The sequence below is a fragment of the Ascaphus truei genome, chromosome 3 (assembly GCF_040206685.1).
Source record: "Ascaphus truei isolate aAscTru1 chromosome 3, aAscTru1.hap1, whole genome shotgun sequence".
Taxonomy (NCBI): domain Eukaryota; kingdom Metazoa; phylum Chordata; class Amphibia; order Anura; family Ascaphidae; genus Ascaphus; species Ascaphus truei.
In genome coordinates this window covers 185,663,867-185,689,413 of record NC_134485.1, presented here as the reverse complement: position 1 = coordinate 185,689,413, position 25,547 = coordinate 185,663,867, and the positions used below count along the sequence as shown (strand labels likewise).

Sequence of the window (25,547 nt, the reverse complement as noted above, 5' to 3'; positions counted from 1 at the left end):
ATCCTAAACTGTGACGGAGACATCACAATACATACATACATTTTTATTCGACAACATATTGTTTGTACTACCAAATTTGTTGTGTATTTGATGATTTGCCCTTGTGGCTCTCATTATGTGGGCAAAACACAGAGAAATACAAGTGAGAATTGGGGAACATGTGAGTGATTCCATGCTTGTAGTATTTCATTTAATCTATGATACTTCTAGTGCCACCATATTAATCTTCTATGTACGCTATGCACTTTATTGGCTTGTGTTTGAATTTATGGAGTATATTATATGCAATATTTATACTTACACAATATACAATGGTCGTTCAGCTAGATCAGAGATAACAGTCCAGTCGTGCACAAAATTTACTGGACTCTAACCAAAATTTTTGTCTAAAGGGACTCAAACCCAATCTTCAGTCACAATTCATAAATTATCTGGACTCTAACCAGCATAATTTAGGTCTTTTTAAATTCCAAGAGGGGGTGAAGCATCATATATAAAAATTTACATATATACTCACCACCTCTGTGAATTTCCCACTTCTAGACACCAAAACTGAAGGAAGACCTAATTTCCTCGCCTATGCTTCAGAACTGAGAGGAGCCTTTCCTCTGCCAAGAAAACTGAAGCCTTGTGACTGGATACACAATCTGCACCATTTTGCAGCAGACTTCCCCGGAGAAGCTTTCACGCCCTGCCACTGTTATCTTCGATTTTTGATGAACCTTATCAGGCCTGGGAGACGAACAAAATGAAACGTAACGCACGCCAGGTTTCAAATCCTTTGTCTCAATTTATTACTCATAGGGTAATGATTTTTATACAGAAAAAAAAAAGATATTGGTTAGAGGCGTAACATAGGCGTGTCTTGGGCGTATACTAGGTGTGTCTTGGGCGTAGCTTTGATTAGAGGCGTGATTTAGGGGCAGAACATATTAGTGGCGTGACTTTTGAGACGTGTCTTTTTCCAATACAAGCAATTGTCTGAATACATAGCTTATTCATTGTCTGTTATCAAAAGAGACCTTGAGTCTTAGCAACTTTATTACATTATCTTGCTTCTTTCAGAGAACCATTCTATTATATTCTACTGAAACACCAGGAAATTGACATCACAAAAGTATCTAGTAATATCCTGACCAGAAAGAAAGGAAATGCAATTTAGCAGAGAAACTGAGTGCATTTAGGAATTATATTTCAGCAAAAAGGCTGACTACAGAATCTTAACTAGTTATGACCATACAAAATGGAAGCTTAACATGAGTGCAGACTCTGGCCTGACATACTGGTCCTAACAGGGGGTGTTTGTGAATTTTTATTGAAACCCTGATGACGGTCCTTTGAAGTTGAAACATCAGTATTTTAGTACATTGCACATTTTTGCAATGGCTTTTAGGGAAAACTAGCTTTTAACCGAAATATTTTTTTTAACGTTTATAGTGGTCAACGTGCCACTCAGAAATAGCGAAATGGAACAAAGCTGTCCATGTGCTTTTTCAAGGTTTGTACTATATTTATGATAAAAAAAAGTCAGACTATAATTAAAATAGTCCTTCTTTTAAATGGTTTATTGATAAAAGAACATAGGGCAGAGTTCCTAAAGACGCTCTGACATGTTTCGCGCACAGGGAGCTTTATCAAAGACCACTCTTTGATAAAGCGCCCTGTGCGCGAAACATGTCAGAGCGTCTTTAGGAACTCTGCCCTATGTTCTTTTATCAATAAACCATTCTAAAGAAGACCCTCGTGTCCTGTGATGTGCTGGTGGGCTGTGCTCCGTTTTTTTCTATTACTCTAGACTACTACTCTTTACCTGGCTGCATTCCGCTGGTGATACACTGCTGCAAGCTTTCATTTGGATACCAGCTGTGACCTCCTCCCTGCTATACACAGCAACCCATTCCGGTGAAAGAGGCAGGCGGTTACTTATCATTGATGAGCTGCACTGGGGCTGCGTCTGTCCAGTGACGGAGTCTTCGGTTTGGGGGCCCGTTCACCCTCCTTTACCATACGGAGGGATTTGCCCTGGCTGTGGCTACTGAGCTCCATCGCGGGGATTCCCCTATTTCCTGACGCCGCGCTGCCCGTCATCGGAGGCTGCTGTTGGAGGAGACGCTGGCTCCCAGTGATTGCACAAGATTTATAATCATCTTTCCCACTTCACCTGCCTGTGAGTAATTTTACTACGACGCGATCGTGCTGCATTTACTCACTACCTTCTTATACATTATCCTTACTGGCAATTGCTCACAGGCTGACACACATGGTGTGTCTATTACAATAATTAGAGATACTTATATACAGCGTATCCCCAGTCCCACACCTCTACAATATTTTTTTTGGAGCACTGGATTGTTTGGACTGCTCTGTGGTCTGAATTTCTATACCTTCTTTTAAATGGAAATGTGGGTACTGTATGCACTTAATAAAGGTGTTGAGTATGAGGGTTTCTTTTTATGTGTGTCAAACAATATAGATTTGATTGTAAAGTGGATAAGAATGGCAACAGTTTTTTGTACCTGTATTGGTCTTCTACTAACAGTATTGTGTATTCTAGCATCAACATAGATACATAATATTCTCATTACTTATAGTAACAGAATATTTTTATGTAATTGCATTTTAATGTATTTTTGTATTTATGTTTCAGCAAAGATGGTGGGACTCACAGTGATCTCACTCATTTTCCTATTCCTACACAGCTGTATCACTGGTCAGCTCCAGAAGTAATTATGGGGAAAACAATTACTGCAAAATGTGATATTTACAGCTTTTGTGCGATCATTCAGGAACTTCTGACAGGTAATTTTAAACATGGTTAATCTTTCTTTTTATCTGTAACCTGTAGATTACCATTTTATTGTGAAATTGTTATGTAGATTTCCAATGTAAAACTTCTCTTATCAGGAGCACTCGAGCAGTAAAAACATAGCATGTAATCAGGGAGAAAATAACTCCCTTAATATATGTGCAGGTCCTTGTTAGACTATTTGGTATATTTAAAATTGAAGCTGAGCTCCAACACATACAATAAATAATGAAGAGTCAGGAAGGAGATCATTCCGTTATTGGAGCATAATTACTATGGCTTGTAAGTGACTTCCATTAGGCTCTATTTCTCTGCTGATCATTTTAAGAGTAGGGAGGCTTATTAAAGAAGTAATAATCCCTGCAGGACAGGACAGTCATTACCTGACCATTAATGCCCAGGGTGGAAGAGTTAAAGGCCTGAGGCCCCGGCTAGGTAATGCCCTGTCCTCAGGGGATTACTACTATTAAAGGAAACATTTTTATATTTTTCATTATTAAAAGAAAACAAAGCATATCAACATGCCATCTATCCCCCTGCCCTCCAGCCTGCCTCTAGCCTACCTCTTAATCTCTCCTCCCACACCCCAAAGGATCTCCCCTGCCTACCACCCCACCAGGCCTCGGATTATCTCCAACCCCCACTGCCCTTGGATTATCTCTTAGCTCTCATACGCCGCTGCAACGAACTCCTAGCCCTCAACTCTCCTCAGATGACCTGCCCTCTATCGCTGCTCTCTGAGGATCTCCCTACACCCACCCCCATGCTGAATGATCCTCCCTCTGCCCCCAGAGGATCTCCCTATCCCCTGTTACCCCCGCAGTTTCTCTCCATTGAATGTTATTTTAAATAGCACTGGAAGCAGATAATTCTGTAAGAAATGGGTATTTATAACTAAGATGACATGCTTATTTTAGCTTTCATGATTATAGGATCTAGCCTTATAACCAAGGATGTCATATACGTCTGTGGTATTTTTTCATTGCAGACACTATTCCTTGGAATAAACTGGATGGTCCAGCTATTAAAGACTCAGTGGTTTCTGGTAATTGCTTGGCTGTTGATCTCAGACTTGCTAAACCCTATGAAGACATAGTGAGCACAGGGATTCAGACAAGGCCAAAAGATCGTAAAATGAACCTGCAGGATATTCGCTATATCTTGAAAAATGATCTTAAGGTAACATTTTGAATCCCTAGTAACATGATTTAAAATTTCTTCATGCAACTATAACCATTGAATGAAGAGAAAACAGAACACAAAAGGGAATACCCTCTAACTCGATTAAAGTCACAGTGGCTAAAAAGCTCTTCTTCAAAAAATAAAAGCTTATAGCTATGACAGTGAGCGAATTAGGGTAATATTGGACATCATAGTGATGTTCCGTTTAATAATTGTGATGTTCCCTTTATTTACTCGCTCATCTGCATGAGACATCACACAGGTATTTGTATTTCATGGAAGAGAAGGAAATTTTGAAATTTGGGGTTCAAATTTGTAAATGTATTACATACAGTTAACTGTGGTAAATCTTAGATTGTTATCATGTTATTGCAACTCCAGCTTCTAAGTGGGACTGAACCTGTACTATAGACTATGATTGACACAAAGAACCCGTGTTAACTGCTTGCTTGTTTTCTCCGCAAACGTATGAAAGATAGTGGTAACACATTGAGGCGTTACATAGGCGAGCAGGCATAAAAGATGATTTCTTCACACATTGGAATGCCTTCACGTTTACTCACCTCTTTACTTTCAAAACTTGGGCAAGCTTGACCTGTTCAGGACTTGGAGACAGATTGCAACCAGGTAGGACTGAATACACCTTTATGGGCAAGAATATCCTAATGTAACAACACTGTGGAAAGGTATTAATTGAATGCAGACAACAAACATTTGTAAACATACTTTAAAATACATTAAAATATTTTATTTTTTTAAAGTAGAAACAAAAGGGATCAACATGAGATCAGTCAAAGTGATTGTGTGATTATAAGATATTTGTGCATCAAATAGTACTGAATAAACAGTAGAATCCAATATTTCATTAGCAGGAAAATATGGTGTTTGCCATTTTCATGAGGTGATGTGTAACGTTTATTTGTAAGTAAAATTTAAAAAAATATGCCCTGTAAAAAATCCAAATGGTATTAATGTTACAGAATTACACATTGATTTTAGAGAATTATGTAATTACAGATTTCTTTATTTTCAGGATACCATAGAGTCCAGAAAAGGCGCCTCTGAGAATTTAAACATACAACACCATAATGTATATCCAGATATAAACACCTGTTTCAAGCCCTGGAGCAAGATCACCAGGGAGCTAGATGATGATCATATACGACAGGCAAACATACTTGGTAACATGATTGTTATTAGCAAAGTAACTGCAACAATAGCTTTTTCCCAACAGTAGATTTGCCATTTTAAAGAAGCATGGTTGAGAGCACTCCCTTAAAGTGAACATGCTAAAACACATCAGTTGTAAGTAAGGCACAGATTTCCATCAAAGACGAATGAATATTACTGCTCTTATTCCCATTTTTAAAACCCCCAAGCAGAAGTAAAAGACCTTATTGCGGGTAAAAGCTCTACAGTTGATTATAACCGAGGTTATTCAGGATTCAGTATTTTTTTTTTGTGACGTATTGTTTTTTTTTTTTTTTTAGAATCTCAATCGTATTTTACAGATGAACATAAAACATTATTTGGTGAAAAAGAGATAGAAATGCACCATGATCATCTACCTATGTGTACCCGTCATTCTGCTCTACAAAGTCTGCGAAAAGAGAGCTTACCTGTTGAACCACACCTAAGAGGGATAGTCGGTCAAAAGCCAATGACTCGTTCTTATCACAAAGTAGAAACTTCCTCCTCCACTGATTCATACAGTGATATTTTGGAAGTACTGAATAATCTAGATTGTGCATTGGAAAATAAAATTCAAAAAACAAATCAGGATAAAAGTGATGCTAAATCAGCATTATGTCTAAAAGAAATATATCTCAATGCACCGTCAGTCTCAATAAAAGAAAGCAGCACTTCTGATACAGAATCTAGTACAGAAGATTTGGATAGCCTGAGTGAGACAACAGAGCTAAATGATGTCAAACAGGCAGGGCAACAAACAAGATTGGACAGAGTGTCTACACTAGAGAAGAATATTAGTTCCTATGTTCTTAACGTAACCATTTCACAGACTTTAATGCAACAGGCTATTAAAGCTCTTGACAGTGCAGAACAAAAGTTAAAACATTCAGTGGATGACCAAGTGGAAAGATATGAGGAACTATCAGAAGAGTGTTTTCCTCAGAAATCAACTAATATGGTTAGCAGGGATGAAGTTGATAACATTGTCACACCTTTCAAGAGTAAATCGTACTCTGGATGGAATACTAACCAGGTGTCAGCTGTAGGCCCCCCTGGTCGATACATGCCCCCTAACAATGGGTTGTGTTCCAAGTCTAATCCAGCCCAGAGGGACATGAGGAAGATTCACAGTGAGTGTGATATGGGTGCACGGCAAAAGAATACAAGACAAGAATTGTGGAGTGGTTATAGCTTACTTCAAAGTAAAAGCCCTGAGGATCAACACAATTATCAGGTGAAATATACAAAAAGAACAGAGGAAGTATAAGTAAACATACTAGATAAAAATGATCAAGTATTGAGATGTTTCTGCATTTATATATATAACACAGCGAACAGCAGACACTCCACTAGAAAATAATGTAGGTGCTAATCCCATAAAATAATAATATATATTTTTTTATTTTTTATTTTTTTTACTTTCCCACTGCATTATGATTCACTTAAGAAAATCTGTCAGAATGTACAACTTTTTTTAAAACTCCTTTTCCTAAATCTTCATACATATAATTTCAAACCATTTGCAGAAAGTATTAGTAAATGACAGTAAATCATATTGCATGTAACCATACATGGACATGTTGGTTAAATTAGGGTTATTTTCAATAACATCTTTTAGGTCAGTTGAGATTGTTAAGATATCCAGCTGTCAAGGTTTGGCTGTCACGCTCTTCCCTTCCCGGCCTCTCATTTCTCTCCTCCAGAGAGAGCAGTGGATCTGCGGCCGATACTGTGGCCCGATGTTTCTACAGATGACCATTCCTTCTTATTGAATATAATTCATACTTTTACTAATTAACTTTGCAAATAAACGTAATTTAAAAAAAATAAAAATTAGTATACCAGTCAAAATAATCTACAAGTTTGAAGTGTACCTACAAGTTCATATTCTGTATGCCATAGAATATTCAGTGCACTTTCCTTTGTAGCTTTGAAGTACTGTAAATATTGCATCCTAGAATCTTTAATGCATGCGAATTTTAAGTGAAACTTCTTTTGTCTTTTGTCACTGTTTTGTTACAGAAATTGTATTTGTGATGATGTTGTTTTTAATTAAAAATCAAAACACAATTTCAGTGACAAAACGCAAAGAAGTTTCATTTAGAATGCGCTTGGGCAACACACACCCCTGTTTTAACTATTTGCACTTCTATATTTATACTTACTGCGAATTCCTCGTGTTTTTTTTGTGAGTCTCTATGTCAATGTGTGGGATAGTGTGCGTGAGGGTGTGGGACAGTGTGCGTGATGGTGTGGGACAGTGCGTGAGGGTGTGGGACAGTGTGCGTGAGGGTGACTGACTAAGTGGGTGATTGACTGGGTGACTGACTGGGTGGGTGGGTGGATGACTGACTGGGTGGGTGGGTGACTGACTGACTGGGTGGGTGGGTGACTGGCTGACTGGGTGGGTGACTGACTGACTAACTGGGTGACTGATAGACTGGATGGGTGACTGACTGACTGGATGGGTGGCTGATTGGGTGTGTGACTGACTGATTGGGTGACTGGGCGGGTGACTCACTGACTTACTAACTACGTGGGTGACTGACTGGGTGGGTTGGTGACTGACTGGGTGGGTTGGTGACTGGGTGGGTTGGTGACTGGGTAGGTGACTGACTGGGTGGGTGGGTGATTGTGTGTGTGGGTTGCTGACTGGCTGGGTGACTGACTGGGTGGGTGACGGACTGGCTGGGTGGGTGGGTGACTTTGACTGACTGGGTGGGTGACTGACTGGATGGGTGGGTGAGTGGGTGACTGACTTACTGGGTGGGTTACTGACTGTGGGTGGGTGGGTGACTGACTTGGGTGACTGACTTGGGTGGGTGGGTGACTGACTGGGTGGGTGGGTGGGTGGGTGACTGAGTGACTGGGTTGTTGACGGACTGGCTGGGTGGGTGACCGACTTGACTGGCTGGGTGGGTGACTGACTGACTGGGTGGGTGAGTGACTGACTGGATGGGTGGGTGATTGACTTACTGCGTGGGTGACTGGATGGGTGGGTGAATGACTGACTGGGTGGGTGACTGGATGACTGACGGGGTGGGTGGCTGACTGGGTGGATGGGTGGGTGACTGACTGACTGGGTGGGTGGGTGACTGAATGGGTGGGTGGGTGGATGACTGAATGGGTGGGTGACTGAATGGGTGGGTGGGTGACTGACTGGGTGGGTGACTGACTGATTCACTTTGTGGGTAACTGTCTGACTGGGTGGGTGACTGACTGGATGGGTGTGTGACTGACTGGGTGGGTTGGGTGACTGGGTGACTGATTTACCAGGTGGGTGGCTGACTGACTGGGTAGGTGACTGCTGAAAAGGGAGGGGGCCCACCTGTGCAGCAGAGAGTTCGGTGTGGTCCAGGCGGCTGATCATTGGCCTACTTCTGGGTTCCTGCACAAGCTGCGCGTCGCCGGGCAAGCCATCGCACGTGTGCATGGCCGGGCAAGCTGGCTCCGGTCACGTCAGCTCCCATCCTCCATCCCCGGCGGCGCGGGACATTCGCGCTACAAGCACTCTGGCGTCTCGTGCTCCCCAACTGCCCACTCGCCCTCAGCTGCAGTGCCGTGTCTGCTCTGAGGCTGCCTCCTCATCGTTGTGACGTCACATAGCGTGCAGTTGGCATGGCAACACAGCGACATTTGACACGCGTGGCCATTTTCAATGCTGAGGAGAATGCAGGTAGTTGAAGGAGGAAAATGCCAGTAGACGCTGATCCACGCCACCGCAGCACCCTGCCGAAACATCTCGCCAGCGGGTAAAATGCACATATATGTACATATATATAGAACTATATAGAACGATAGAAATGTACATATATATATATATATATATGTGTGTGTGTGTATACAAAAGTAAAAATAGAACAGAAAGGCGGTGCACTGCTACCATCAGGGTTGAAAGGAAGCGATATCCACACGCAAAATAAATGAATAAAAGATTGTTTTATTTGAGTGCATATACACTAACAAAAGTGCTACAGAGCGAACTCTGACGCGTTTCGTCCCTGCCTGGGACTTTGTCAAAGAGTATCTGGTATCATACATGATGATGTATATACAATGACTCACAGGACTTTTTGAAGGTGCAAAAATTACTTTACTATACCAACATTCTTGTAATCCTTGGGACCTTTCTCAAGCTACAAAAACTCATAGGGGCCTATTCACTAAACTTCGATAAGTGCCTTAACATTTGTCAAGTGCACTTTTCAAGCGATTTTGTGTAGCTATTCACAAAGCTTTGATAACATAGCGAAATCACTTGAAAACGGCTTTTAATGAGCGTTAACACTCTTGCAATTAGAAGTTGTGCAGTAGCTGAAAAAATGCCCAAACTCTACATTTTTGCCTGTAACTGCTTTTCTCAAATCTCCGAGATGCAAATCCGGGGTTAAACACTTTTCTCGCTACCTAAAGGGTGGCGAGATCGGAATCGCTATTTGCATATCACAGAGTTTATTTTATTTTTACTGCATAGGATTGACCCGCATTAATTTCAGCTCTGGTGACACCCAGCTTCATTCCTAGGTACTAAAAATAAAATTACAGCCAACTTCATTACCTTTGTGTCTTACCGCTAAGGTAATGAGGGTGTTAAATAGCTGGAACGGCTTTGTTGTTGGTAGATGGGGTGGGTGAAGCTTGTAGTTGCCCCAGGGTGGGTGTTTTGGGAGGGTTACAGTAGGAGTTAACCCCTTCAATACCTTTAGCGGTTACAACCGCTAAGGTAATGAAGGGGTTAACCCCTCCAGCAAGGCATAAACACCCATCCCGGAGCAACTACCCCCTTCACCCACGCCCTCTACCACCAACACCACACAGGAATGGGTAAAAGCGCTATTAGTCAAAGATGGCTAATAGCGATTTTGCCCATTCAAATAACCATTACAGTGCAATACTCTAAAATACATTACTATAATATATACATTACGATAAAAACAAAACTCTAGCCATTTAATCCATTGATTGTCACTGTGCTAATCTGTGCCCTCAACGGGTCACAGATGTCATCACATTTGCAATTGCATGCCAATGTGGCTATCGCATCCCTTCAAAAAAGGAAAGGCATCACATGGTATATCAACCAATTCGATTGGTTGTGTACCATGTGATGGCTTACATTTTTTTTGGCTGAAGTGACCATCTTAAAGGGAGGGAAGCATATCATACCTAATTGGCTTCCCTCCCTTTAAGATGACATCATCATTAAATAAAATGTAAGCCATCACATGGTATATCCACTAATCGGATTGCTGGGTGTACCATTAGTCAGTCAAATGTGACATCACAGGCCTTGTATAAGGCTTGTCATTTGACCCCAAGAAGCCGTTGGATCAACTTCTCCTGTCCTGAACCTGATGGATTACAAATAAGAGAAAAAAAGGAAGAAAAGAAAGAATAAAGAACTTACGGAGACTCTTCTGCAATCAACTTAGGATCATGGATGTCTGCACATCATTGCTGCTGAGGATCATTGTGTCGTGGGGCAAGAGTTGGTGGCGCAGTTGGATGAGGAGGATGAATCTTCATCCCAGCAAAGGAAGGAAACACATTGATTGTATTTTATTTAATTGTGTATTTATTTTTTTTAGGATGCCATTTCAGGGTATAGATAAACACATTCACAATCAATGGATTTTTTGGCAAATGTTTTTTAGGTTGCCCATTCATTGCCATTGTGGTAATCCATGCCCATATTGTGGGTAGTTTACTACAGTTACAATTTTTTTTTTAATTTAAATGTAATCTATTGTTGTTTTTAAAATTTTGGTTGCCCATTCATTGCCATTGTGGCAATCCATGCCCATATTGTGGGCATGGTTTGATACAGTGACAATCAATGTTTTATTGTCAAATGTTTGTTTTTATTTAAATGTCATGATTTTTTTTTCATTTTTTTAGGTTGTTCATTCATTGTCATGAATTGTTTAGCACAGTGACAATCAATGGGTAGAGGGTGATGCTAGTTGCCTCGGGGAGGGTGGTTAGGCCACCTGGGTTGGTAGCGGGGGAGGGTGGGTTATCCCCTTAATTACCATAGTGGTTACTAACCGCTAAGGTGATTAAGGGGTTAGTGGCCATTTGTTAGGTGTTTTTTTAATTTTAATGCTGCTGCCCGCAGAGAAATAAGATGGTGGCCTTCATCCTTGAAGGGGTAAGTAACTTGAATTTACTATTTGCTGGCTGGGTAATGTTTTATTTTTAATGGGCAAATGCGCTATTATCCAGATCTGAATAATAGGATTTTTTTCCATTACAGTGTGTACAGGTGTAGAGTGCGGGGGGTGTAGAGGAGGGGGGAGGTGTTGGGGGTAGAGGGAATGGGTAGTAGGGTTGTTTCATTTTAATGTTTATTTGGGGTAGAGGTGAGAGGTGAAGGGGATAGTTGCCCCAGGGCGGGTGGTTAGGCCTCTCAGGTGGGTAGCGGAAGGGGTTAACCCCTTCATTACCATAGTGGTTACCACCGTTAGCCGCTAAGGTAATTAACTTTTTTATGTAAATTTGAATAACATAGTATTGAAGCAGGGGGTATCCGGTGCTGAACCGCATTAATTTCAGCCTCGGGCACCCGCTGCTTCCCGAGTTACAGGCCCAGGTATGGGGTATCTCCCTGCATTGTTTAAATCTCCCCCGTCACGTGACGCGGGAGATTTAAACATGGCGGATATACAGGCATCCCATACCGGGCCTATAACTCGGGAAGCAGGGGTCCCCGAGGCTGAAATTAATGCGGTTCAGCACCGAATACCCCCTGCTTCAATACTATGTTATTCAAATTTAAATTAAAACTGCGCAATCGCCTGTTAGAACTGTGCAGAGAAATGCAGCTCTCTCTGTGCAGCTCTTCCAGGCTTCTGGAGCGAAATAGAACTTTAAGTTCATTTCGCTCGTTAAGCAAATACAAACGCGTGCAGTATGGCTTTTTTTTACCAAACGCTAAAAAAAATTGCGATTTTTCTTAGTGAATACTGTTTTTACACAAATTTCATAGCGTACAGTAGGAACATGCAAACTCAATCGGTAATGCAATTAACTTATTGAAGTTTAGTTAATAGGCCCCATAGTGAACCAGCAACTTAAATAAACCAAAATATCGACGCTTGGGGAAGAAAAAGTGTGTGCAGCTACTTGCAACAGACCCAAATACCAGAAGTGAAAAATTCCTGATCGGCCACTTTGGGGAATATTGAATTACCCGATTCAAACAGATGAGTGGCACTCCAGTAGTCTGTCGAATATGAAGAATTTATTTCGAAATAATTAACGTTTCAGTCCCTATGTTGATCTACAGTATTTCAAGATTTAAAAAATCCAGTGGTACAGCATGCTAAATTTACTGAACCTAAACCCCAAACCTTTGTCTATTGCTAGGCAACAGTGAAGAAAAAAAGAGGACAAAAGTGAGATACCAGTGATGTCACATATAGTGTGTCTATATAAGTGTAAATATAAACTTGGTGTGTATATTAGAATAAAACTATTAGTAGTAAACCACATGATGGTCCAAATAGGGACCGAAACGTTGATCCTTTCTAAATATAGTACATTCTTCATATTTGGAACAAGACTACTTGAGTGCGGTTATCTGTTTTCACATAACATTTCTTCAGTAATGTTCAACTGGAATTGTGAGTGCTCCTCTACCAATATGCTTAATGAAATATGAACCATGCTAAGACTCCGAGAGTAGATTTATTTATTTATAAAATGTTTTACCAGGAAGTAATACATTGAGAGTTACCTCTCGTTTTCAAGTATGTCCTGGGCACAGAGTTATAATGAAAAATACATTATACGTTACAAATACATAGTGTCACTACTGTTCGTAGTGTGGACAAGGCCAGGGGTACTAGGGTAGGTAGAGTACTTGCCAGATCCGGCCGTAGAGAAGGTGCCGTAATAGCATCCGTAGCCAGAGGTCGAGGGTAACAGAGTTCCGGGTAGTAGTGGTCCAAGTGCCGAGTTCGAGGGGTCCGAGAGGTAAACGTGGTCGAGTGGAAGCTGAGGTCGTAGAGCCAGAGAGAGTAGGGAGACAAGCCGGTTCGGTAACGAAGCTGAAACAGAGAGAGCTAGGCACAGTGTGAAACAGCACTAGGCATACGAACTATGCAGAGCGAAGTTGGAGAGGAATCACAGGGATAATAAAGTGAGGAGGACCAATGAGAGGAAGGGGCAGAGCAGAGGCGCGCCCAGGAGCCCTTTGTGATAGGGCAGGGGTTAATGGCCTGGTTTGCTGCAGGTGGATGGTGGGAGGACCTGAACCTGGGAGCGGAGATGGCCGGGGGCGGAGTTACCCGGCTGGTGCAGTGCATAAATTAAGTTGCGCGGCGCGCGCCCTGTTAGAAGAGTGGCCGCTAGTCCAGCGTCGGCGGCGTGCGTGCAAGCTGCGGGGGGCGGAGGAACGGGCCAGACGCCGAGCAGGGACAGAGGAGACCGCAGCCAGCGGCACAGGTATGGAAGGGCAGCGCCGGGGGCGGCGTGTGCCCTGACTCCTGACAGTACCCCCCCCTCGAGGATCGGTCTCAGGACGATCCATCCAAGGTTTGTGGTGAAACTTGAGATGAAAGCGTCTAAGCAACACTGGAGCATGAATCTGATCCAAAGGAACCCAGGTTCGTTCTTCTGGACCATACCCCTTTCTATGAATCAGGAACTGTAAACGACCTCTGGAAAAACGGGAATCCAGGATGGCTTGGACCTCGAACTCAGGTTGTCCCTGTATGGAGATGGGTTTAGGCCTTGGGTCTTTGGACGGGAAGCGGGTGCTCTGGATGTAGGGTTTGAGCAAAGAAAGCCGTGGGAATCCTCATGGTCGGAGGAAATCGTAACCGGTAAGTGACTGGGTTAATGCGCTCGAGAACCTCGAAGGGTCCCAGGAATTTCGGGGACAGCTTCGGGGTAGGAGTCTTCAGGTGGATGTTTTTGGCAGAAAGCCACACCTTACTCCCTGGCTTGTATTCAGGTGCCTCCTAACGATGCCGATCGGCTTGAAGTTTGTACCTCTGGGAAGCGCCAGCGAGTGCAGATTGAATCCTCCTCCAGGTGTGTTGAAGGACGGATACCCGCGTATCGGCTGCTGGTACCCCTGAATGACTACTGGAGATGGGAAGACGAGCGGGGTGGAAACCATAATTCGCAAAAAATGGAGATTCTTGGGTAGATTAATTCTTGTGTGAATTTATCGCGAATTCTGCCCAGGGTAGTAAATCAGTCCAATCGTCGAGGGCCTCAGATACAAAACATCTCAGATATTGTTCAAAATTTTGGTTCATCCTCTCAGTCTGCCCGTTTGTTTGCGGGTGGTAGCTGGAGGAGAAGGAGAGGGTGATACCGAGTGACTTGGAGAAGGCCCGCCAGAATTTGGAAATAAATTGAGAACCCCTGTTGGACACAATGGATGTGGGAATACCGTGGAGTCTAAAGACCTCTTTGGAGAAAATGTCCGCCAGAACCGGAGAAGAAGGAAGGGCCTTGAGCGAGATGAAGTGTGCCTGTTTCGTGAAGCGATCTACGACGACGTGTATAGTGGTCATTCCCTTGGAGGGTGGAAGTTCAATTATGAAATCCATGGAGATGTGGTGTCCATGGACGTTCCGGGATGTGTAACGGATCAGAAGACGCGGAGGTTTGTGCCGAGCGGTCTTATTTTGGGCGCAAGTTGAGCAGGCACTGGTGAAGTCCTTAACCTCACTACCCATCTTGTGCCACCAGAAGGTTCTTCCAATGAGATCCAGGGTTTTCTTAAAACCGGGCTGACCCGCAGTCCATGAGGAATGGCCCCATTCCAGAATCTTCTGCCGGAATTGTGGCGGTGCGTACAAAGTACCCTCTAGAACCTCTACGCCACTGGGAATCTAAGATTCAGCTTTGATGATTTTGTCCAGAATATCAAATGAATTTGCAGAACTGATAAATGTGTCCGGTAGAATGGTTTCAGGGATCTCTTCCGACCTCTCCTCTGAGGAGAATTGCCGAGACAAGGCATCGGCCTTAACATTCTTGGTCCCGGGTATATAGGATAGAACATAATTGAACCTCGAGAAGAATAGTGCCCTCCGGGCCTGCCGCGACCCCAAACGGCGGGCTCCTTCAATATATAACAAGTTTTTATGATCCGTAAGGATGGAAATGGGTACCCGAGTGCCCTCGAGAAGGTGTCTCCATTCTAGGAGGGCCATCTTGATGGCCAAAAGCTCTCTGTTACCGACATCATAGTTTTTCTCGGCCGGAGAATTTTTTTTTTTTAAAAAACCCGCATGGGTGTAATTTATCTTGAGGTCCTGCTCTTTGGGAGAGTACTGCACCGGCTCCTGACTCCAAAGCATTCACATCGAGTAGAAGTTGGGGAGTGAAGTGTCCGGATGGTGCAGGATAGGTGCGGAAACGAAGGTACGTTTGAGGGTCTAGAAAGCAGTGGAGGCCTCAGGCGGCCAAATGGAGGGGTCGGCTCCTTTTTTGGTGAGATCAGTGATGGGGGCCACTATGGAGGAAAAATCCTGAATAAATTTCCTGTAATAATTGGCGAATCCGAGGATGCGTTGAATGGCCTTCAACGTACTGGGCTGGGGCCAATCCAGTATGGCCTTTAGTTTCTCTGGATCCATGCTGAAGCCTTTGTCAGAGATAATGTAACCTAGGAAGGCTGTGGATCTCTGGTGGAAAATACATTTCTCAAGTTTGGCATAAAGATGATTGAGGGGAAGACGGGCAAGCACGAGCCTAGTATGTAATACATGTTCTTGAAGGGTCTTGGAAAAGATCAGTATGTCGTCTAAGTAGATGATCACAAAAACGTTAAGTACGTCTCGGAAGACCTCGTTCATAAAGTCCTGGAAAACAGCTGGGGCGTTGCAAAGACCGAAGGGCATAACCATGTACTCATAGTGCCCGCTGCGGGTGTCAAATGCGGTCTTCCACTCGTCCCCCTCACGAATGCGGATGAGGTTGTAAGCCCCCCTAAGATCAAGCTTTGAAAAAATGGTGGATCCTTGTAGTCTGTCAAACAACTCAGAGATAAGTGGGAGCGGGTATCGATTTTTGACCGTAACGCGGTTAAGACCTCTGTAATCAATAGAAGGTCTGAGCGCACCGTCCTTCTTTTTCACGAAGAAGAAACCCGCGCCGGCAGGCGAGGTAGAGTGCCATATAAAACCTTTCTGGAGATTCTCCTGAATGTAGTCCGCCATAGCGGTGGTCTCAGGAACGGACAGGGGATAAGTTTTTGATTTGGGCAAGATCGCCCCAGGAACCAGCTCGATGGGGCAGTCATACGGGCGATGCGGGGGTAAGAGATCGGAGTAGGTCTTACTGAAGACGTCCCAGAAATCCGCGTTTGCCTCCGGAAGATTAGAGGGAAGAGGGGGAGGTATTTCCAAGCCGGGAAGGAGGGTAGCGGAAATGCCTTGTTCCGGGAGGAATTGCCACTGGATAGGGACCCGATCTGTCCAATCAATGCACAAGTTGTGCTTCTAGAGCCAGGGCAGGCCGAAGATAACTTGAACCATGGGGGAGTTGAGACATCGAACGTGAGTCGTTCACAATGACCGTCCTTCATGGACAAGGTAAGTAGAGGGGTCTCCAGCGAGATGAATGCCGGCTGTAGAGGACGTCCGTCGATGGCCTCCAAGCCTATGGGTGACTTCTTCTCGATCATTGGAATGTTGTTCAAGGTGGCGAACCTCTGGTCTATGAAATTCCCTCCTGATCCCGAGTCAAGGAAGGCTGAGGTGGAAACCAGGAAATCAGTACCCTCCAGGGTAATCGGTAACATAATCCTCTTAGGGAATTCTTCCTTGGAAAGGGGGCAAGAAGTGATCATACCCAGGGAGAGCCCCACATTACTCACTGGGTATCTTCGTTTCCCGGCCTCAGTGGACAAGCGCGTACCTGATGCTCTGGGGATCCACAGTAAAAGCAGAGACCCTCATTCCTATGACGAGTCCTCTCCGCACCCCGAAGTTGCTGACTGCCAATCTGCATTGGTTCGGAGGTGGTAGGATAGCCGGAGGATAACTGAAAAACATGGAAGGAACCGGGAAGGATACAGGAGTAACAAACCGGGGACGCTGGCGTTCGTGTCGTCTCTGTTGCAGGCTCTGGTCCACCCGAATGCAAAGAGAAATCAAATCCTCCAGGGACTCTTGTCGAGGTTGAGTCGCGAGTTCATCCTTCACAGGCTCGGACAACCCCTGCCAGAACACAGCAATCAGAGCCTCCTCGTTCCACCGAATCTCCGCCGCGATGGTCCGAAATTCTAAAGTGTATTTCGCTACGGACCTACGACTTTGGGCCAGGTACATGAGAGCAGAGGCTGCAGTATCCGAGCGAGACGGAGTGTCGAACACCTGTTGGAACTCCCTCTTGCAGCGGGAGTAATCCGTTGTAAGCTCAGGCCGTACGTCCCAGATCGGGGAGGCCCAGGCCAGGGCGCTTCCTGTCAAAAGAGAAAAAATATAGCCCACCTTGGAGCGATCGGAGGTGAAGTGACTAGGGGTCAGTTCAAATTGGATCTCACACTTGGTCAGGAACCCACTACAAGCCTGGGGTTCTCCGGAGTATGGTTTGGGTGCAGGAATCTTTGGTTCCGAGGCTGTAGCCCCTTCACGAATGGGCGGGGTTAGGCACGGAGTGCGTGGTACTCTGGGGGGAACCTCCTGAAGTGTAAGGTTTGAGAGTTGCTGCGTGAGAGTGGCTACTTGGTCTCCAAGAGTCTGACAATGTTGTGCCAGTGTCGTCAGTATTTGGTTCATGTCCAGGGGGGGGGGGGGATCTGCGTCGGTTGGGCTCTGCATAATGTCACCCTGTTCTGCCCGCAGACCAGACTAACCTCCAATACTGAGGTGGAAAGTGAGTAACCACGCACCCGCAGTAGTGAGAGCGTGCCCGGAGTGTGGATTTGGTAGTGTGGACAAGGCCAGGTGTAACAGGGTAGGTAGAGTACTTGCCAGATCCGGGCATAGAGAAGGTGCCGTAGTAGGGTCCGAAGCCAGAGGTCGAGGGTAACAGAGTTCCGGGTAGTAGAGGTCCAAGTGCCGAGATCGAGGGGTCCGAGAGGTATGCGTGGTCGATTGGAAGCCGAGGTCGTAGAGCCAGAGAGAGTAGGGAGACAAGCCGGTTCGGTAACGAAGCTGAAACAGAGAGAGAGCTAGGCACAGTGTGAAACAGCACTAGGCAGACAAACTTTGCAGAGCAAGGTTGGAGAGGAATCACAGGGGTAATAAAGTGAGGAGGACCAATGAGAGGAAGGGGCAGAGCAGAGGCGCGCCCAGGAGCCCTTTGTGATAGGGCAGGGGTTAATGGTCTGGTTTGCTGCAGGTGGATGGTGGGAGGACCTGAACCTGAGAGCGGAGATGGCTGGGGGGCGGAGTTACCCGGCTGGTGCAGTGCATAAATTAAGTTGCGCAGCGTGCGCCCTGTAAGAGGAGCGGCCGCGAGTCCAGCGTCGGCGGCGTGCGTGCGAGCCGCGGGGGGGCGGAGGAACGAGGCGCCGAGCAGGGACGGAGGAGACCGCAGCCAGCGGCACAGGTAAGGAAAGGCAGCGCCGGGGGCGGCGTGTGCCCTGACTCCTGACACATAGTTGCAATAAGTGAAACTGTATACATTATATACAACACATTGCATGCACAGTTAAAGTTAATATATATTATAGGCGTACACTGGCGACCAACTTTATTCTTACTTGGCTAGCTCCGCGAATTTCAGAAGATCCCGGTGATGTGCGGTTTTGTGTCGTTTTCTCCCGGGGTGTATAGCGTTATTTTCGCGGCTGTGATTTAAGCATTTTATTCCCGCTGGCTGCAATACTGCAATGCCGTGTAAAAACGCATGGTGGCGTTTGCGAGCTGTTGTCTCTGAAGTCTAATACCTTCGCGGTTCAACCTGCAGTACACAGTCTGTGCGTGCGCGCGCACTAATAGTAAAATTGCATATTTAATTTATTTTAAAGTACAGTACTGTACATGCTCGGACCCTGTTGGGGTGAAGTGAGGGGGTTCCTAAAATCTGGGGGGAAATGAATTTTAATTCTATGGTGAGTACTGTCTTGTTGCCGTATTATTTTGGTGGGGCTGGCTGGGTACTTCTTTAGTGGGCTGACCATTACTGTACATTAAAACTTTTCTTTTTTTTGCTCAGAAAAGAAAACGGCTAATGGGGGGATTTCGATGGATAATATTGTACTGTATGCTGATGTTTTCCGGCCGTACAGTATACTGTGTAATAAACCCTGAATAAATAAAACTATGCATTTATTCTACATACAGTATTCAGTATCGTTTCATTATGTGTCTTCCACAGTATACTGTACAGTGGTATACAGTGCCTAACATCTATGGGCAAAAAGAATTGTATTCCTAGGTGCCCTAGAACAGAAGTTCCCACTCCAATTGCCCGTGAACTTGACCGCGGCCCTAAGTAGTTCCCACGCCAATTGCGCGAATATAATGTAAAATAACCCGTTCTGTGGGTCTGAGCGGGTTGAAATTTACCTGGTCCCCATGCGGGAGGACCCTTGCCATAGTGGCAAAATATCAGCCTTCCAAGACCCCTGGAACCGGAGGTACCAAAAGACAGTTTAAAAGCACATTACCAAAGTGGCTTTTTTTCTGCCATGCAAGTCAATGGCAGAAACCTGAACTTTAACATCACCCTGACTCCGTTCTGTTGCCACGAGACGGTCGCAATTTGCCATGCAATCCTGCCGCAACTAGGACTACATGGTGACCGAATATGAGCCCTCTAGGTCGAACAGAACCGGAGTTCTGGGTTCCAGGTTTCTGCTCATTGTGACTTAGCCGCTTCAAAGCTTTCTCCGCCATTTGCGCTCAATGGTAGGACCCTCCTCCCCGGCGTGACCCTTTCTCACCGCCATTACTGCTCGGACCCTGTTGGGGTCAAGTGAAGAGGTTCCTAACATCTAGGGGCAAAATTAATTTTATTTCTTGGCGCCCTAGAACAGAAGTTCCCACGCCAATTGACCTAGTTCCCACGCCAATTGCCGTAGTTCCTACGCCAATTGCGCGACCAGCCAGTTAAAAAACCGTGCAGCAAGCCTCTACAGTACATTTGTTACAGTGGCAAAGGAGCAGATGGAAACAATGTGAGGCAATTCAACATGGTCTTTTATTGGTGGCGTCAGTACAAAAACATTTATTTACAATATTGAAACATTTAAAGTGCACAAAGAAACATTTTTGGTGCATGGGGCACAGGGAGTTAAAGTGACTTGCTTTTTATGTACTGTATTTGGGGGTTGTCTTTGGGGGTTTATTCATCAAATTATTATGATGAACTGCCTTTTGAAATTACACTGCTGTTAACTATTTCAGCCACACACCTCCAGAGTTTTTAATCCCTCCCTAGCCAAGCATATTGCCATTGTGTTCTTAATCCGCCCATAGCCGAGCTACAAACACAGTACGCCTGCGTCTAATCACACCACCCCCCCTCCCCCAACCCTTAGAGACCTGTTGTTTGAACGGTAATGCTTTGAAAAATCCCCTCTCGAATTTGAAATGTAAATCTGATGTGCACAGCACTGTGAGAATTGAGAGTACACTGAGACAGTATTTCATCAGGGTGTGAAAATATTTGTCAGTCACTATGGTTTACAGTCACATGTTTTTAATACAATGCAGTACATTCTTTAATATCTTTAAAATAAAAATATATAAATCCTGGTAAAATATTTTATAAATAAATAAATAAAATAATTCATTGGTGCACTGTAGGGGTGGCTGTCAATGATTATGATTCGCAGGTAAGTGAATAAATATTTATTTTATCAGGAACCAAAAAATACAAATATAAAAATAATCAGGAATAATACATACAGTCTATATTAAGTTATTTTGGCAGCTTGAAATTGGATAACCATTTGGAAAACCTTTGTAAAACATGGGGAAACATGACTAATACACATTTATAAGAATATTATTTAATACTACAGTATATACAGTACAGTACTGTAATGTACTGTATAATATACTGTACTGTATATACTGTATAGTAAAATTAATTTTTCTTTAGTCTTTATCTTTTCCCCATTCTGTCTGCAGTACAGTAGTTCATTGAGAGAGGAGAGGTTTTGTGTACATCATTGCTGCTGTTTATATACTGTATATTTGACTGTACAAGCAGATTTAACTGGACACAACGCCTCCATCCCCCTAGGCCACCGTTTTTCCTGGAACGACAAGAAAACAAAAAATGTGTGCAGTTACTGTACTGTATTATGGCTGAACTGCTGTAGGTGGCTGGTGCAGCTTTGTCTGGAAAGAAAAAAAATGGGGCAGTTACTGTAGTAGGCAGTTACTGTACTACTGTCAAACTAGTGTACTGTATACTGTACTGGAACTACTGTATACTCTGACTACTGTTAAATTCTATGTACTGTAACCTGATGGCTGGTGCTGCTCTCTCTGTAAAGAAAAAACTAACTACTGTATACAGTACTAGTACTCTTACTATCTGGAAAGAAAAAATCTTTGCCATACTTACCTGTAACATACTGTACTTACAATACTACAGCACAGTACTACTTTTCTGATGCTTGCCCATTACACGCGATGACAATGGGCAACACAGTGGCAATATGGTCTATATATTTATTGCAGCGTTCCACGGTGAGTACATCGTTCCAAAAACTCAGTATGCCTTTCAACAACTCGGCCTTTTTGGAGGGTTTCACCACTTTCCGCATATGGTCCTTCAGCTGAAGCCAGACCATTTTGATCGGATTGAAGTCTGGCGACCTGTCATTGGAAAGAAAGGACAATTGGTTTAAGAGCTAAAAACAGTGGGGAACAAAAATGGGACACGGTCTACTGCACTTACTCCGCTGGCGTCTTCACCCAGTTGATGCCGCGCTCAAGGATATGCGCCGTTGACGCAGTGTGCTTGGGGTCGTTGTCCTGGTAGAAGCGGTGAGCATTGGGGAAGTCGCATGTGATGTATTGCACTATCTCGGGCACAATGTTGTCTTGGAAGAAAGCTTTATTCATGATTCCTATAGCAAGAAAAGAAAAGTGCTCAAAAAACTGCACAATAGTACAGTACAGTGCATACGGTAAGGCAACACTAGTCAAGTACAGTGCATTAGGCGACATTATATTTGATACATTTTACCTTCAAAGATGACAATGCATCCCGGTCCACGCCTAGAGATGGCACCCCACACATGCAGCTTCACAGGGTGTTTTGGCCACGGCTTCAAAGATAAGCGGCCTTTTTTGTGGAACGCAAATCGTGCAAATCTCTCCAGCGACACAGTAGACTTATCAGTGAAGATGCAATCCTGGAAAGTCTCCCCGCTGTCGATCCATGCCTGGGCCTGGAGCACTCTTTTGATTTTGTTTGCGTCCCGTATCATGGGGTACACTCTGTAATGACAAGGAATAAAAAAAAATTCGGGCACAGTGCAGTACAGTTTGCAAAATAACACTTTTACCTCCTGTACTGTCCAGTACTAACCTCACACGTCCATATTTTCACACCCTGATGAAATACTGTCTCAGTGTACTCTCAATTCTCACAGTGCTGTGCACATCAGATTTACATTTCAAATTCGAGAGGGGATTTTTCAAAGCATTACCGTTCAAACAACAGGCCTCTTAAGGGTTGGGGGAGGGGGATGGTGTGATTAGACGCAGGCGTACTGTGTTTGTAGCTCGTCTATGGGCGGATTAAGAACACAATGGCAATATGCTTGGCTAGGGAGGGATTAAAAACTCTGGCGGTGTGTGGCTGAAAAAGTTAACAGCAGTGTAATTTCAAAAGGCAGTTCATCATAATAATTTGATGAATAAACCCCCAAAGACAACCCCCAAATACAGTACATAAAAAGCAAGTCACTTTAACTCCCTGTGCCCCATGCACCAAAAATGTTTCTTTGTGCACTTTAAATGTTTCAATATTGTAAATAAATGTTTTTGTACTGACTCCACCAATAAAAGACCATGTTGAATTGCCTCACATTGTTTCCATCTGCTCCTTTGCCACTGTAACAAATGTACTGTAGAGGCTTGCTGCACGGTTTTTTAACTGGCTGGTCGCGCAATTGGCGTAGGAACTACGGCAATTGGCGTGGGAACTAGGTCAATTGGCGTGGGAACTTCTGTTCTAGGGCGCCTAGAAATAAAATTCATTTTGCCCCTAGATGTTAGGAACCTCTTCACTTGACCCCAACAGGGTCCGAGCAGTAATGGCGGCGAGAAAGGGTCACGCCAGCGAGGAGGGTCCTACCATTGAGCGCAAATGGCGGAGAAAGCTTTGAAGCGGCTAAGTCACAATGAGCAGAAACCTGGAACCCAGAACTCCGGTTCTGTTCAACCTAGAGGGCTCATATTCGGTCACCATGTAGTCCTAGTTGCGGCAGGATTGCATGGCAAATTGCGACCCTCTCGTGGCAACAGAACGGAGTCAGGGTGATGTTAAAGTTCAGGTTTCTGCCATTGACTTGCATGGCAGAAAAAAAGCCACTTTGGTAATGTGCTTTTAAACTGTCTTTTGGTACCTCCGGTTCGGGGGGTCTTGGAAGGCTGATATTTTGCCACTATGGCAAGGGTCCTCCCGCATGGGGACCAGGTAAATTTCAACCCGCTCAGACCCACAGAACGGGTTATTTTACATTATATTTGCGCAATTGGCGTGGGAACTACTTAGGGCCGCGGTCAAGTTCACGGGCAATTGGCGTGGGAACTTCTGTTCTAGGGCACCTAGGAATACAATTCTTTTTGCCCATAGATGTTAGGCACTGTATACCACTGTACAGTATACTGTGGAAGACACATAATGAAACGATACTGAATACTTTGTATGTAGAATAAATGTATAGTTTTATTTATTCAGGGTTTATTACACAGTATACTGTACGGCCGGAAAACATCAGCATACAGTACAATACTATCCATCGAAATCCCCCCCATTAGCCGTTTTCTTTTCTGAGGAAAAAAAAGAAAAGTTTTAATGTACAGTAATGGTCAGCCCCCTAACGAAGTACCCAGCCAGCCCCACCAAAATAATACGGCAACAAGACAGTACTCACCATTGAATTTCCCATTCAGCTTGCGCCGGCGCCGGTCCACTGCCAGTCCAGCTTTCTTCATCATTCACGTCGATAGTTGGCAGCGGGACTAGTCCACCTGTAGTCAGCAGGTGAGGCTGGAAATCGCTTTGGTACATGCAAGCTTCATCAAAACTGCACGCCAAATCCAGCTCAGCCTCAGGCTCAGGGTTGTCACTGACAGTGGGACCGTCGTTGGAAGCCGGTGCTGGTGCTGGTGCATTGCTTGGCAGCGACTGTCGCTTCTTAGTTGGTTTTAACACGACCCTTTGCCTTTTGCCGCCTCCATGATCATAGATACGGGAAAAACCCGGTGATACACACCAATACCCTCCATCAAATTGGGGCTCAATACGGTGAAAACAGGGGTCACTACATAACCTTTTCCTTATTGCACGCTTCCACGTATGAGGAGTTGGCGAAAATTTGTAAAAGTCATATTTTTCGATAAAATACTGATAAATTTGAGCAACTGTTGCCATCTTATCCTCTGTTGCATTAATCGCGGCCCATATCAAATACGCGTAACTTCTGTCAGGTTTTTGGAAAGCAGGCTGCACTTGAACACTCATGGCGGGTGGGTCTCTGGAGAATAGTGTAACACAAACTGAAACTGGTCTTTGTCTTTCTTTAATATGAAAAGCCTAAATTGATACATTTTGGCAACTCTTCCTTCAGTCTCAAGGCCAAGGCCAAGTTACAATGGCACACTGTGGTACAGTATCTTTTTTAAACGAAACACCTGCAAGCCGACACATTACTGATTCAGCGCATTACAAGTCATGAATTTATGCCATCTGGCGGACACGCGAAGCATTGCAGCCTAGTAAATCCTGAACCATTATCAATTAACACATCAACCGCGCGTCAGCCGGGCATGCGCCTGGCTGGGAAGGCAAAAGGAGCCCGGCATGCTCCAGGTGAACAGCGTGGCATTCCAGGAACATGCCAGGTACAAGCCGGTGATTAGTAAGAATAAAAGCTGCCGCAGCAGTATGTAACAGTTACAGGCAGATTAAAATGTGAGGCAGTTTTAGTTTTGAAAGAACTTAGATTGTTCCAGTTGTGGGTTGCACGGTAAGAGAAGGAGGAGCGGCCGGATACTTTGTTGAACCCTGGGACCATGAGCAGTCTTTTGGAGTCAGATCTCAGATTATAAGTGCTGCATGTGGTAGGGGTGAGGAGCTTGTTCAGGTAGACGGGTAGCTTGCCCAGAAAGTATTTGAAGGCAAAACAGGGGAGATTAACTTTGCACCTAGACTCAAGTGATGACTAATCTAGTTCTCTGAGCTATTTCACACTGATGTGTGT

General features: G+C 44.4%; 1 protein-coding gene across 6 annotated transcripts in view; it reads left to right on the top strand.

Moving 5' to 3' along the window:
- Positions 1-25,547, top strand: part of TEX14 (testis expressed 14, intercellular bridge forming factor) — a 541,240-nt gene that overhangs the window by 163,860 nt on the left and 351,833 nt on the right. For all 6 annotated transcript variants that reach the window (XM_075589773.1, XM_075589772.1, XM_075589771.1 and 3 more), the window contains exons 11-14: positions 2,648-2,799; positions 3,795-3,985; positions 5,022-5,169; positions 5,479-6,413. In XM_075589773.1, coding sequence (XP_075445888.1) covers positions 2,648-2,799; positions 3,795-3,985; positions 5,022-5,169; positions 5,479-6,413 — 1,426 coding nt within the window. The remainder of the gene's footprint in view (positions 1-2,647; positions 2,800-3,794; positions 3,986-5,021; positions 5,170-5,478; positions 6,414-25,547) is intronic.